Source organism: Tachyglossus aculeatus, chromosome 11, assembly GCF_015852505.1.
Source record: "Tachyglossus aculeatus isolate mTacAcu1 chromosome 11, mTacAcu1.pri, whole genome shotgun sequence".
Taxonomy (NCBI): Eukaryota; Metazoa; Chordata; class Mammalia; order Monotremata; family Tachyglossidae; genus Tachyglossus; species Tachyglossus aculeatus.
In genome coordinates, this window is record NC_052076.1 from 9,916,154 (window position 1) to 9,932,013 (window position 15,860).

Consider the following 15,860-nt stretch of genomic DNA (forward strand, 5'->3'; position numbering starts at 1 on the left):
CATTAGAACCCACGTCTTTTTGACTCCCAGGATTACGATCTGTCCACTATGCTGCACTGCTTTCTCTTAGGAAGGGCTTAACAAATACCATCATTATTACTACTTCAATCTAATTCTCTAAAATCATTCTGAATACACAACCTTCCATTCAGCTCACAGTAAGCGCTCAATAAATATGATTGAACGAATGAATGTGGGTGACAGGGACCCAACCAAGGCAATCCCTACCATGAAGTCATGTCTCCGGGAGACAGGGGCAAACCACTAAGGCTATATCCCAAGCAGAATCCTGGTCCTAGGGACCGAAGGGAATTTGCCCACCAGACCCCCCATCTCGTCCTGCCTTCAGAAGGCTCCAATTCATCAGAAAACCAATTAGTGTCCAAACCCTGGAAGGAAAAAAAGGGCAGTTGGTTTTGGGCTCCTTCTCCAGCCCAGCCCACACCCTCCGCTCCTCTGGTGCTAACCTCCTCAACGTCCCTCGTTCCCGCCTGTCCCGCCGCCGACCCCCGGCCCATGTCCTCCCCCTGTCCTGGAATAATAATAATAATGATGGCATTTGTTAAGTGCTTACTATGTGCAAAGCACTGTTCTAAGCGGTGGGGATATACAAGGTGATGCCCTCCCTCCCCACATCTGCCAAGCTAGCTCTCTTCCTCCCTTCAAAGCCCTACTGAGAGCTCACCTCCTCCAGGAGGCCTTCCCAGACTGAGCCCCGTTTTTCCTCTCCTCCTCCCCATCCCCCTGGCTCTACCTCCTTCCCCTCCCCACAGCACCTGTATATGTTCGTACAGATTTATTACTCTATTTTACTTGTACATATTTACTATTCTATTTATTTTGTTAATGATGTGCATCTAGCTTTACTTCTACTTATTCTGATGACTTGATGACCTGTCCACATGTTTTATTTTGTTGTCTGTCTCCCCCTTCTAGACTGTGAGCCCACTGTTGGGTAGGGACTGTCTCTATATATTGCCAACTTGTACTTCCCAAGCACTTAGTACAGTGCTCTGCACGCGGTAAGCATTCAATAAATACGACTGATTGAATGAATGAAAGAATCCTGAACCCAAGGCATTGTATTAGAAAGAGAAGATGCTAAAAGGAGGAAAAGCTACCCTAACCCAATTTAGCTCTGTGGATCAGTGGGGCCAACCATTTGTCTCTTTGCATTTGAAAGTACAATACTTTGTTCGGATTTGTTTAAAAGGTAGCTGATTTGTTCTTGTGGCTGCAGCAGCAGTGGGTGCCGTAGAAAAAATGTTTGATCTGACCACGTCAATCACTGGCACAGAAAACCCATTTAACTTTTCTTGACAAATGGAAATAAGACCCATCCAAGAAGACACAACCAGTAATGTAGCCAAGGACTACAACTCCCACCCTTGAGGAGTTTTCTGTGCTTTACAGGTTTTTAAAAATCTAAAATTTCCAATGTTCCTATAAAGACAGGGAGCACTAATCACATAAGCCCTACACACATCCATACGTATTACTCACATATATGGATATATTTACTTATCCCTACATATCCATAACATGTTTATATTAATGTCTGTCTCCTCCTCTAGACTGAAAGCTCACTGTGGGCAGGGAACGTGTCTACCAACTGTTAATTGTACTCTCCCACGTGCTTAGTACAATATGCTGCAGCACACAGTAAGCGCTCAATAAAAACATTTAATTGGGAGCAAATCTTGTGCAAGACTAGAAAGCAGGCACAAAGTGAGTTTGTGTTATGCCCAAAAGTCATGAACTAGTAGTCAAGCTAGAAACAGAATGAGCTTTCCTGATTTCCAGTGAAACCATCTGTCCACAAGTATAAAGAAGGGCTCTTGTGAACAGGGAGGGTCCAGGGCTCGTGCTTCTTTTGGACAATTGTTGTTTGCCCCCAACATAATCCCACAGCACTTATGTACATATCTTTAAATTATATGTAAATTGTTTATTCATATTAATGTCTGCCTCCCCCTCTAGACTGTAAGCCTGTTATGGGCAGGGAACGTATCTGCTAATTCTGTTGTACTCTGCCAGGCATGTAGTACAGTGTTCAGTAACTGGCCTAACCACCTAAATTTCATCTGAATACCTCATTCATTCAATCCTATTTTTGGAGCGCTTACTGCGTGCAGTGTACTGTACTAAGCACTTGGGAGGGTACAATACAACAATGTACGTGTTACTGTAGGGCTGGCAGGGTGAGGAGGGGGAATACAAAGACAGCAAGTCAGGGCGGCACAGAAGGGAGTGGGAGAAGAGGAAATGTGGGGGGCTTGGTCAGGCAAGGCCTTCAAAAAGGTTTTTGAAGAGGGGAGAGTAATTGTCAGATTTGAGGAAGGAGGGCCTACCAAGAAAGAAGCAGGATGTGGGCGAGGAGTCGGCGGCGAGACAGACGAGATCGAGGCACAGTAAGGAGGTTAGAATTAGAGGAGCAGACTAAGCAGGCTGTGTTGTACTAGGAGAGTAGCGAGGTGAGGTGAGGGGTTGGCAAGGTGATCGATTTGAAGCCAGTGGTAAGGAGTTTTTGTTTCACGCAGAGGTGGATGGGGAACCACTGGGGGTTCTTGAGGAGCAGGGAAACTTGTCCTGAACGTTTTTGTAGAAAGATGATCCGGGCAGCAGAGTGAAGTATGGACTGGAGTGGGAAAGAGAAAGGAGGCTGGAGGGTCCAGCAAGGAGGCTGACGCAGTAGTCCTCTACACACTACTCCAAGAAAAAACCCAATATTGCCACTTATATAGAAAGTATTTATTTTTATACACATTTACCTACAAAATTTACAGAAAATAAAATAATACAGAAACATAGGATTATAGAACACCCACTCAGACTTCTTAGGAGTCCAGGGCTTTATTGCTGCGGTTCATAAGATAAAACTGTACCCATACGAAAGCCAAAGTAGGTTCATTCGATGTTGAATAGCAGCAGAATGGAAACCTTGTTAGAGCCTTTTACTGAGAAGTTTCTGAAACTTCTGTGCTCATGTCAAAGGAAATTAAAAAGATGATCCCAACGCAATTTAAACCCTCCCGGAACAAGTAAAAAGGCACCTCCAGCACTTTAAAATATTGTTGTAACAACAATTCCAATACTTTAATTTTTAAAGGCTATTATAGTATGTGTGGCTGTTATGCATACACAGTATGTCATTAACACTTGCTCTCTAAACAGGGAGAATTGTAGGCTCTAATTTGTGGCACCGTTCACGTACAACCCTTTATTGGACAATTTAGGCTCCTAAATTACACATCAGCAATACTAGTGTAATGGCACGTTTACCACAGCATAAAATCTGACGACCTAAAAGACCGTGACAAACAAATTCCCAGGCGGTACAGAATTTACAACTGAATTCTTTTCAATCTAGACCTTTGGAAAAATTCTTAAAATGGTTTTAAAATATTAAGTGGTCGAACACTAAATGAAAGCGTAGAACGGACGAGCAGAACCACAACGGTGGCCGCGGTTCTTTATAAGAGTTAAATTTCATTCCGACACACCCACAATTCTTTGCAACGTTAACGTGGATCTGTTTTCCTTCCGCTGGAGAGCAATGCAATGCATCTCCTGCTTTAGAATCTACTGGCTAGAGAATAACTTAGGAGGATGGAAGGGACAGCAGGCTGGAAGGAGGAGGGGGTTGAAAAATAAAGGAGCTGGAGGAATGGCAAGTGGGTCTGCCTTGAATACTGGAGCAGGAGAACCAAGGTCCACACAACATCTTTTCTTGTTGCTTAGCGTTGGCAATGGTTTTTCTATGTACAGCGGCTTGCAAAGGTACATTATAAAAACACAATGAGGTTCTGTTCCTAAGTTGCCCTTAGTAAGCGAGACGCATACTTCACCTGCAAATACCTTTTGCAGCACCTGAAGTCCTAAAGGGACACGAATACTGAAATACGAGTAATCAAAGGTACCAAAAGCACAGATGATGTGAGAAAGGGTCGAGATCATAAAGATAAATATTGCACACTTGTCAGTAGTTGCTAAGACTTGTACATATGCAACTGGAAAAGGAGTCCTGTTATGGCTTTCTGTGCTGCATCCCCTATTGGATGACAAGGCTATCTGAGATCTCCGGACACTGCCCTGCAGATGTTCACTGCACGTGAGGCCTAGGCTTCAAAATGAGTTTTCCAGTCTAAAAAGAGGAAAAAAGATCGCCAACATCATTGAAGACAAAACCCGTTACACCGTACGTCCAAGTAGGGTTATTCCTATTGGGAGACCATGTTCTAGAATGAATGGGCCCATCAGGTTCTTACTGTGACCAAATGGTTTTATTTTATTCTTACTGGGACCTGTTAGAGTCAGACACTCTGACTGCCCTATAGTTGTGATGGCCTACCCAGTTCAATCACTTATTCTATGCCGCCTGGATGACTGTATCGGCCTCCTTGCTGGCCTCCCAGCCTCCTGTCTCTCACCTCTCCAGTCCATACTTCACTCTGCTCCCTGGATCATTTTTCTACAAAAACGTTCAGGCCATGTTTCCCCTCTCCTCAAGAACCTCCAGTGGTTGACCATCCAACTCCGCATAAAACAGAAACTCCTCACCACTGACTTTAAAGCGGTCAATCACCTTGCCCCCTCTTAGCTCTCCTACTACAACCCAGCCTGCACACTTGACTCCTCTAATGCTAACCTTCTCACTACACCTCCATCTCGTCTATCTCGCCGCCGACCTCTCGCCCAACTCCTGCCTCTTTTCTGGAACACCCTCCCTCACCCTCTTTTCCTCTTCCCTCCCTCCCTTCTGCGTCGCCCAGACTTACTACTCCCTTTATTCATCCCCCCACCCGGCCCCACAGCACTTCTGTACATATCTGTAATTTACTTATTTATATTAAGTCTGTCTCCCCCTCTAGACTGTAAGCTCGTTGTGGGCAGGGAATGTGTTGGTTTATGGTTGGATTGTACTCTCCGAAGCACTTGGTACAGTGCTCTGCACACAGTAAGCGCTCAATAAATACAACCGACTGACTGCTTCCTGACCTCTACTGATGGGGGGCAAGTCAAGACTAGCCCCAGTCCCTGGGGAAGCATGTGGATTTAGGGCACTGCCATTTGGCTTTTCACTTTGTTGGTGTGAGGAAATCAAAGATGACTGTAATATGGCAAAACACTCAGGTCAACATCCTGAGCACAAGCTAGAACCATGACCATGTATTAAATCCTTAAATTAGTTTGGAAAGTCCTGACTCTGTTTTTTGTGGAGTAAATTAATTTAAATCAACGATTAGAAGTTAATTTGAAGGGACAACTAGTTAAAAAGTTATTTTTTTAAAAAAGAATATTCCTCATAATCTGTGCAGGCACAATACAACCTGGTGTAAGGTTTAAGCAAATTACACCACACCTGAGTCTGATTTGATAATCTTGCACCTACCTACCCCAGTGCTCAGCACAATGCTAGGTGCCTAGTAAGTACTTAATGAACATCATCATTACCTATGTATTTTTGCCTTCCTGCTGGACAGTTGATCCTTGTCTGGCAATTGCCCCAATACCAGTCCTCTTTAGGGATGGTGATGAGGCCAAGTCCCCAGCTGACAGTACAGTGCTCAGCACACAGCCCTCAATAAATACCATGGATGATAACAGTCCCACTATTCTACCTCACTTTGGCTTAGAGTGAGCAATCTGAATTTTCTTGGGGTTCTTATGTACACCCCCAAAATGGATCTACCAGTCAGGTTTCCTGAGGGAAGTCCTCAGAACCTCTCTCACTAAGCCCGTACATTGGGGGGGAGGGCTTAGCACTTGACAGACGATGCCTAGCACCTGCTGTCTGCAAGCATTTAACCAGAGAGTGCTCTGGTTAAGCACTCAGAGAGTGCTCGGCTCCAATTCTTCAGGGGGAGGTAATGAAGCATAATGAAGGTAGGAAGGATGTGGAGGGTAAGAACAGAGACTGGAGGAAAACGGGAGAGATGCAACTGAAAGTGCAAAAACATGCAGTAGAAAAAGGAAGGAAAGATGGTTCACCAACCACAGGAAGAGCAGGAGGAAAACACAATTTCTGGTTCCCTGAATCATTACCGCTCTCACTGTAGTACCAGACCCATTTGTACCCCATAAGCAGTTGATATTCAATCCAATATTTATGTACATAGCCAAAACTTTTCCAACTTTTCCAACTTCCCTATCTGAAATTTTATTTTAACATTTATCTTCCCCTCTAGACTGTACGTTCCTCGAGCAAGGAATGTGTTGACCAACTCCATTGTACTGTACTCTCCCAAGCACTTAGTACAGTGCTCTGTACGCAATAAGTACTATTGATTAATCAAAGAGGGAAGAGACAGAATGAGGAACAAATAAGCACAGAAAGGAAGAGACCTGCAGGGTGAGAACACTTCAAGAAAAGAACATGAGCAAAGGAAAAGGGACAAGGATCCATCTAATCCAGAAGAAAGGGCATTTCTCCTAGGGATTTTATAAAGCTCAAAGTATTTTCTCCGTTTTAAAATCTAAATTGTGAATATGAATTATGCACCGACATTTATCTCCACCCTGAAAAGCTTATCTTTGGCAACTTCAGTCAGCTGATATTTTAGTGTCACACAACAAATGGAAACAGACTGATGACTGTTTTAATTTGAGGAACACAAAATCTTCCAGTGTTCCAAATCCACATTATGTTCTCAAATGCTGGTGCTTGACACGGAACCCATTCTACAAAATTATGCTGAAATTGAGGAACCAGTCATCTTCTTTCAACAGCTACCTGTGTCTTGTGAATTGCTATTTCAAGGACTCCCTGATGCCAAATGAAGTGATTTTCACACTAGGAACATGATCCATAGCTGACAGAAAAAGAACTCCCTCCCATATCAGGAAGAGTTTTAACTAATTGAACTAAATTAGAACCCAGAGAATTCCCAGCCCCAATATGAACAGAAGTCATTTTTTAAAATCAGAGAATTTGTCTAGTGATATTTGTCTTCATCCTATAGAAACAATTCTAAGATCACAAATACAGAGGATGAGGGAAGGTAAAAGGAAATATAATTTGGCATACATATAATTACCTCACTTCCGCTCCATAATGAATGAACAGAAAAGCCTCTGCAATAATGAAAATCTTAAAAGTTCTCCAAAGCCAAAAAGGTTATCAGTCTTTTAGGTATTTGAAAGGTGGCATGAAACAATATTTACTTACATCATCACAAGACATATTATACTCTGCTAAAACCGTTCGACATCGGGCTGCTATACTGCAGGGAAAAATGGTCAAAGGAAATAACTGTTTAGAGAGAGCTTGAAAAGTGCTGTCGTTTATACGTGCTTCTAAGTGAAAAACTGCAGAGTACACTCTCATTTTATTGCAGTCGATCAATGTAAAGGATACATCGAAGGCGCTACCACTCTCTTGTGTATTCCCGCAAAAAACAAACCTATTAGAGTGATACAGCTAATTGTGAAAAATGGATGATTCCACAGTGATGTAAAGAAGGACACCTGTGAGGGAAGTAGTTTGAATGTTCAAGTTAAAAACAATGTTTTACTGAACTGGTTCTAATGAGTCCCTCCAGATAGCATCCTAACAGCAAGGACTCTAGGTACATACACCTCTCAGTTTCATGCCCTTCAGGCCAAACAGGGAAAACAAGGTACTGGTTAGTTTATAATGATGATTAGATAAGAAAAATGGATTCAGATTGGGTTACTTTATTACTCTGCTGTTAAAAACCTCAGGCAGGATTCAATATCCCGCCGCCCAATTCTCATGCATCCCTAAATGTAAATCCATGGCAAAAGGAGCTAACCCAGGGTATTTATGAATACCCTACTGAGGGTTTTATTTTTATGTTGTTTAAACCCTGAAGCTTAGAAAACAACCTTCAGTAAATCAACGATTAAAACCCAAAAAACCACTTGGAGGCTCTTTTTCCAAAAAGACTTTCTCTGTCCTCGGCCAGCCTCTCTATATTTTCCCTTGAGGGGTTGGAAGCTGACTTGGGATGGTTAGGCTCCTCAGGTGAAGACAGGACAATTTCCTACCCAGCAAATCAATCTAGAGCCTCCAAATCACTCAGGTTCTTGGATATCTGAAAACACATGCTCCTGTTTACTTCCAATAACCAAACCTTTACTCCAGGTCTTTCTTTTACCTTGCCCTAAATATTACGTGAGACGGCCCTTTGAATTATCAGAGAAAACTACCAGAGATGGAAAAAAAAAATTGCAAAAAAGAAAACAAAAAAAGGGGGGCTCATTTCAGACATTACCATTATAGTTTTTGAAGTAATTCATGACCGAAAAACTTGGAAAAGGCAACTTTTTAAAAATATATCTTATTGGAAATTAATGCTTTTCATCGAAAGAAAACCTAAAAAATTTACCCTCTAGTCCCAATAGACTGGAAAATTCAGATCAAAGCTAGAACAGTTCTATCCTGCTAATTTCCTCTTCTTTATTATAAAACAATCCCCCAACAGTTTGCCTTTGCTCTATCAATCAATAAATCAGAAACACCGCCTACCTTTTGTGTCTCAGGGTCTATTAACCAATTCCACGCACCAGTAGCTGTGCAGACTGATACCACTATAAGAATCACTGTAAGAAAACAAAAGCTACATCAACAGGTAAAAGGAAACATTTACTCCTAAAGTAACTCATGCCCCGTAAGACACACAGGCAGCCACATAGTCTAGCAAAAAGGAGTAGTAACGGGATTTATTAGGCTCCTACTGATCGTGGTGCCCTGTCCTACATGCTTTGAAAAGTACAGCACTTCATCCTCATCATTATCAATGATATTTATTGAGGGCTTACTGGGTGCACAGCATTTTGCTAAGCCTTGGGAGAGTACAACACCACAGAGCTGGTAATCCAGTTCTCTACCCAAGAGCTTGTCTAGAGGGGGAGGTAGACAGTAATAGAAAATATTTATAGTATATAATTTACAGATGTGTACGTAAGTGCTGTGGGGCTGAGGGTAGGGCAAATATCAAAAGCCCAAAGGTTACAGATCCAAGTGCACATATGATGCAGAAGGGAGAGGAAGCAGTGTTTGAACAGTGTTTGGCACACAGCAAGCGCTTAACAAATACTGTTATTATTGTTCTTCCAAAAGAAGTGCAACCCGGGCCATAAGAAGTTTTCAATCTCCTGGGGGAAACAGACATACAAGCTAGGAGAACAGAAGGCATCAGATAGTGAAAAGCAGCCTTGCCTATTGGGTAGAGCATGTGCCTGGGAGTCAGAAGGACCTAGGTTCTAATCCCGGCTCTGCCACCTGTCCACTGTGTGACCTTGGGCAAATCACTTCACTTCTCTGTGCTTCAGTTCCCTCATCTGTAAAATGGGGATTAAGACTGTGAGCCCCATGTGGGCAAGAACTGTGTCCAACCTGGTTAGCTTGTATCAACCCCAGGGCTTAGTACAGTGCCTGGCACATAAAAAGCGCTTAAATTCCAAAAAGATGAATATGCTCAAGAGGAAGCACAGTCGGAATAACTGAATGGACAATTTATTTTGGGGAGAGCATATTTACTCTCGTGATCTGAGGGTGATTTTTCTATACTACAAGCTTGTTGTGGGCAGGGAACATGTCTACAACTCTGTTATAGTGTACTCTTCCAAATACATAGTTAAGTGCTCTGCACACAGTAAGCGCTCAACAAATAGGATTTCTTGATTAAGCATCCTGAATTTCATTTCAAAGCCTCCGTTTTCTCATGTGGTAAGTGAAGGCTAATGTAAATATGGTACAGTTTAGATGGGAAATTTGGTACTTGGAATTCTTAACAGGATCAAGCACATATAGGCTGTTTTTAATCCACCTTATGAATAGGAATGTATGATTTACCGGCCCTTTAAATGAAAAATGAACCCAAAGCCTCATCGTTTAGGATGTCAACTAGGGTGTTCTCCTTCAGTAACTGTCTGCTGCTCAATTCAGCCCAAAGAGTCAGTTGTGTTTGTCAGGATCACTGGGTGCCAGCATTATCTTCAGGGGTCTCAGTGAATACTTCAGGGTAACAGCCAATCAGTGGTATTTATTAAATGCTTACTGTGTGCAGAGTACTGTACTAAAGACTTGTGAGAATACACCAGAGTTGGTGGACATGTTCACTGCCCACAATGAACTTCCAGTCTAGAGGGTGAGGCAGACATTAACATAAATAAATGCTACAGATATTTACCTGAGTGCTGAGGTTGGCGTGACTGCCAAGTGCTCAAAGGGTACAGATAATACAGATGGGAGAGGGAATGAAGGAATGCTCAAATACAACGTTCTAATAATCAGGTATTATCCAGTTGGGCAGCCTGGAGGCTATATCAAACAGAAAGTGAAAATGAAATCTTTTCAAAACCATTACCCTACTTGTAACAAACCAGGACGAAGGCCATCTGCCACTCATTTAATTCTGGACCCAAGAAACTATTTACACGGTTGAGTCTTTTAAGACCTTTCCCTGCTGTGATGACAACTGCCAAAACCATACCTAACAAAATACAGTGACGCTGTGTTTACACTGTAGTTCATTCTTACCTAGGTTTGAGGATATGTTTCAATAAAATACAAAAATTCCACGTTAGTGGAAAAATCAGTCAAATGGTACACTGAAGGCTTGGAGACTTTTATTACGAACAGTGAATGAAAGCAGATCACTACCGGCAAGAAGAGATCAAATAATTTAGCTTAAATATTTTCTAAAAGGGGAAGGACTGAACTAACTTACTTCTCCAACGTCCTGTGGCAGGTTGTAAGCAAGCAATATATTCAGTAAGTCTTCTCTCAAAAGCCTTGAGATCTAAGGTGAAAAAATTGAGATCGCCCTATTCAGTCATTGGTATGTGTCTTGATCCATGAATCTGCACGTAAGTGCAGTTAGGAATAGTGTGATCTAGGGGACAATCGGTCAGTTGTATTTATTGAACGCTTACTCTGTGCAGAGCGCTGTACTAAACGCTTGGGAGAGTACAACAGTCACATTCCCTGCCCACAACGAGTTTACAGTCTAGAGGGAGAGCCAGACATTAATAGAAATAAATTCCAGAGCATGGGCCTGGAAGTCAGAAGGACCCGGGTTCTAATCCCAACTCTGCCACTTGTCTGCTGTGTGACCTTAGGCAAGTCCCTTAACTTCTCCATGCCTCAGTTCCCTCATCTGCAAAATGGGGATTAAGACTATGTGCCCCACGTGGGACAACCTGATTATCTTGTATCCCCCCAGTGCTTAGAACAGTGCTTGGCACATAGTAAGCGCTTGACACCATTACTATTATTATTATTATTGTTACAGCACCTGGCACAGAATAAGCGTTTAAGTACCACCACAATTGTCTCCCCCCTTTCTGGAATGTGAGCCCGTTGTGGGCAGGGACTGTCTCTTTGTTGCTGAACTGTACTTTTCAAGTGCTTAATACAGTGTTCTGCCCATAGTAAGTGCTCAATAAATACGATTGAATGAATAAATGAATTCGTGATCTCCCCATTTTACAGGCTGTATATGAAGGCCCGAGGCAATGGGAGAGGCCTTTGGAGCCCGGGGCCACCCCTCTGCACAGGTCTGGGAGCCAGGAGGCCGTGGCTTCTAATCCCTGCTCTGCCACCTGTCTGCTGGGTGACCTTGGGCGAGTCCCTTTCCCTTCTCTGCACCTCAGTTCCCTCATCTGGAAAATGGGGATTAAGGGTGTGAGCTCCGGGGAGGGGGCTGTATCAACCCCAGTGCTCAGAATGATGATGACGATGATATTTGTTAGGTGCTTACTACAGGCCAGGCACTGTTCTAAGCGCTGAACAACTACTGGAGAAGCGGCATGGCTCAGTGGAAAGAGCCCGAGCTTTGGAGTTAGAGGGCATGGGTTCAAATCCTGACCACCACTTAGCTGTGTGACTTTGGAAAAGTCACTTCACTTCTCTGGGCCTCAGTTCCCTCATCTGTAAAATGGGGAAGAAGACTGTGAGCCCCCCGTGGGACAACCTGATCACCTTGTAACCTCTCCAGCGCTTAGAACAGTGCTTTGCACGTAGTAAGCGCTTAATAAATGCCATCATTATTATTAATAAATACAATTGAATGAATGAATTCCGCTGTATCAACCCCAGTGCTCAGAATGATGACAATAATGATACTTGTTCATTCATTCATTCAATCGTATTTATTGAGCACTTGCTGTGTGCAGAACACTGGACTAAGCGCTTGGAAAGTACAAGTTGGCAACATATAGAGACGGTCCCTCCCGAACAGCGGACTCACAGTCTAGAAGGGGGAGAGAGAAGCGGCGTGGCTCAGTGGAAAGAGCCCGGGTTTTGGAGTCTGAGGTCATGGGTTCAAATCCCGCCTCCACCACTTAGTTGTGTGACTCTGGGCAAGCCACTTCACTGGGCCTCAGTTCCCTCACCTGTAAAATGGGGATAAAGACTGTGAGCCCCCCGTGAGACAACCTGATCACCCTGTAACCTCCCCAGCGCTTAGAACAGTGCTTTGAACGTAGTAAGCAATTAACAAATGCCATTATTATTATTATTAATAAATACGATTGAATGAATGAATTCGGCTGTATCTACCCCAGCGCTCAGAATGATGATGATAATGACACTTGTTAGGAGAAGCAGCATGGCTCAGTGGAAAGAGCCCAGGCTTTGGAGTCAGAGGTCATGGGTTCAAATCCCAGCTCCACCACTGGTCAGCTGTGTGACTCTGGGCAAGCCACTTCACTTCTCTAGGCCTCAGTTCCCTCATCTGTAAAATGGGGGTGAAGACTGTGAGGCCCCCATGGGACAACCTGATCACTTTGTAACCTCCCCTGTGCTTAAAACAGTGCTTTGCACGTAGTAAGCACTTAACAAATGCCATCATTATTATTAATAAATACAACTGAATGAATTCGGCTGTATCTACCCCAGTGCTCAGAATGATGATGATAATGACACTTGTTCATTCATTCATTCAATTGTGCTTATTGAGCGCTTACCGTGTGCAGAACACTGGACTAAGCGCTTGGGAAGTATAAGTTGGTGACATATAGAGACAGTCCCTACCTAACAGCGGGCTCACAGTCTAGAAGGGGGAGAGAGAAGTGGCATGGCTCAGTGGAAAAAGCCCGGGCTTTGGAGTCCGAGGTCATGGGTTCAAATCCCGCCTCCACCACTTGTCAGCTGTGTGACTCTGGGCAAGCCACTTCACTTCTCTAGGCCTCAGTTCCCTCATCTGTAAAATGGGAAGGAAGACTGTGGGACAACCTGATCACCTTGTAACCTCCCCAGCGCTTAGAACAGTGCTTTGCACATAGTAAGCACTTAACAAATGCCATTATTATTAATAAATACGATTGGATGAATGAATTCGGCTGTATCTACCCCAGCGCTCAGAATGATGATGATAATAACACTTGTTAGGAGAAGCAGCGTGGCTCAGTGGAAAGAGCCCGGGCTTTGGAGTCTGAGGTCATGGGTTCAAAACCCGGCTCCGCCACTTGTCAGCTGTGTGACTCTGGGCAAGTCACTTCACTTCTCTAGGCCTCAGTTCCCTCATCTGTAAAATGGGGATGAAGACTGTGAGGCCCCCGGGGGACAACCTGATCACCTTGTGACCTCCCCTGCGCTTAGAACAGTGCTTTGCACGTAGTAAGCGCTTAATAAATGCCATCATTACTATTAATACAGTTGAATGAATGAATTCGGCTGTATCTACCCCAGCGCTCAGAATGATGATGATAATAACACTTGTTAGGAGAAGCAGCGTGGCTCAGTGGAAAGAGCCCGGGCTTTGGAGTCTGAGGTCATGGGTTCAAATCCCGCCTCCACCACTGGTCAGCTGTGTGACTCTAGGCAAGCCACTTCACTTCTCTGGGCCTCAGTTCCCTCACCTGTAAAATGGGGATGAAGACTGTGAGCCCCCCGTGGGACAAGCTGATCACCTTGTGACCTCCCCTGCGCTTAGAACAGTGCTTTGCACGTAGTAAGCGCTTAACAAATGCCATCATTATTATTAATAAATACAATTGAATGAATGAATTCGGCTGTATCTATCCCAGTGCTCAGAATGATGATGATAATGACACTTGTTCATTCATTCACTCAGTTGTACTTATTGAGCGCTTACTGTGTGCAGAACACTGGACTACGCGCTTGGGAAGTATAAGTTGGCGACATATAGAGACAGTCCCTACCCAACAGCGGGCTCACAATCTAGAAGGGGGATAGAGAAGTGGCGTGGCTCAGTGGAAAAAGCCCGGGCTTTGGAGTCCGAGGTCACGGGTTCAAATCCCGGCTCCGCCACTTGTCAGCTGTGTGACTCTGGGCCAGCCACTTCACTTCTCTAGGCCTCAGTTCCCTCATCTGTAAAATGGGGAGGAAGACTGTGGGACAACCTGATCACCTTGTAACCTCCCCAGAGCTTATAACAGTGCTTTGCACATTGTAAGCGCTTAACAAATGTCATTATTATTAATAAATACGATTGGATGAATGAATTCGGCTGTCTCAACCCCAGCGCTCGGAATGATGATGATAATGACACTTGTTAGGAGAAGCAGCGTGGCTCAGTGGAAAGAGCCCGGGCTTTGGAGTCCGAGGTCATGGGTTCAAATCCCGGCTCCGCCACTTGTCAGCTGTGTGACTCTGGGCAAGGCACTTCACTTCTCTAGGCCTCAGTTCCCTCATCTGTAAAATGGGGATGAAGACTGTGAGGCCCCCGTGGGACAAGCTGATCACCTTGTGACCTCCCCTGCGCTTAGAACAGTGCTTCGCACGTAGTAAGCGCTTAATAAATGCCATCATTATTATTATTATTACCCCAGCGCTCAGAATGATAATGATGGTGATGATGGTATTTGTTAGGCGCTTACTATGGGTGAGGCACTGTTCTAAGCGCTGAACGACGGTTATGATGATGATGATGATGATGACGATGATTCGGGTTGGGTGTCGGGGCTCCTCAGGGCCCGACTCTCCGCCCCGGTGCCCGGTGCCCGGTTTGGCCGTTACCTTCCGCCTGCTCCAGCGAGTTCATGTCGGTCTGGCGGCCGCCGCGGTCACCGCCCCGTCACCGCATCGCCCGACGCATCCCCCTCAGCCGCGGCCGCCTCAGCCGCCTCCCGCCGGGCCCGCGTCCCCTCGGCCCGGCGGCCACGCCCCTCCCCTACAACCAGACCCCTCATTGGCTCCCGCCGCCCCACCCGAAGACTAAAACCCCTCCCCATTGGCCGACAGCCGCGCCTGCGCAGAACGCGGGCCGAGGGCGCCAACTGCCGCCGACAGACGGGTGGGCAGGCGTTAGAGGCCGCCCGCCCTGCCGCCATTTTTAGCATAGGCGGGTAATAATAATAATAGTCATCATCATCATCAATCGTACTTATTGAGCGCTTACTGTGTGCAGAGCACTGTACTAAGCGCTTGGGAAGTACAAATTGGCAACACATAGAGACAGTCCCTACCCAGCAGTGGGCTCACAGTCTAAAAGGGGGAGACAGAGAATGGTATTTGTTAAGCGCTTACTAATAACAACAACAATAATAATGCTTATTATTATTATGGCATTTGTTAATAATAATAATAATGGCATTTATTAAGCGCTCACTATGTGCAAAGCACTGTTCTAAGCGCTGGGGAGGTTACAAGGTGATCAGGTTGTCCCACAGGGGGCTCATTCATTCATTCATTCAATCGTATTTATTGAGCGCTTACTGTGTGCAGAGCACTGTACGAAGCGCTTGGGAAGTCCAAGTTGGCAACATATAGAGACGGTCCCTACCCAACAGTGGGCTCACAGTCAACCCCCTTTTTACAGATGAGGGAACTGAGGCACAGAGAAGTTAAGCCACTTGCCCAAACACTGTTCATTCATTCAGCAGCGTGGCTCAGTGGAAATGATGATGATGATGATGATGGCATTTAT

The 15,860-nt window shown here is 44.6% G+C and overlaps 2 protein-coding genes across 4 annotated transcripts in view; one reads left to right on the forward strand and one right to left on the reverse strand.

Annotated features, from left to right (window-relative positions):
* Positions 1 to 15,860, forward strand: part of NCOA5 (nuclear receptor coactivator 5) — a 126,210-nt gene that overhangs the window by 85,081 nt on the left and 25,269 nt on the right. Inside the window, exon 1 of one of the 2 annotated variants that reach the window (XM_038753342.1) lies at positions 15,228 to 15,279. The exons of the other annotated variant lie outside the window; for it this stretch is intronic. The gene's annotated coding sequence lies outside the window, so the exon portion shown is untranslated. Of the gene's footprint in view, positions 1 to 15,227; positions 15,280 to 15,860 lie in introns of those variants that run through there. 2 annotated transcript variants of the gene reach the window in all.
* Positions 2,737 to 15,054, reverse strand: CNEP1R1 (CTD nuclear envelope phosphatase 1 regulatory subunit 1). 2 transcript variants are annotated; one of them, XM_038753345.1, is made up of 6 exons: positions 14,951 to 15,054; positions 10,698 to 10,769; positions 8,492 to 8,565; positions 7,358 to 7,467; positions 7,169 to 7,223; positions 2,737 to 4,144 (listed from the first exon to the last, which is right to left on the reverse strand). In XM_038753345.1, the coding sequence occupies exons 1-6, from the start codon at positions 14,973 to 14,975 to the stop codon at positions 4,103 to 4,105; spliced, it is 378 nt and encodes a 125-aa protein (XP_038609273.1). In that variant the 5' UTR covers positions 14,976 to 15,054; the 3' UTR covers positions 2,737 to 4,102. The 2 variants fall into 2 exon arrangements, with proteins under 2 accessions (XP_038609273.1, XP_038609274.1); XM_038753346.1 differs by lacking the exon at positions 10,698 to 10,769.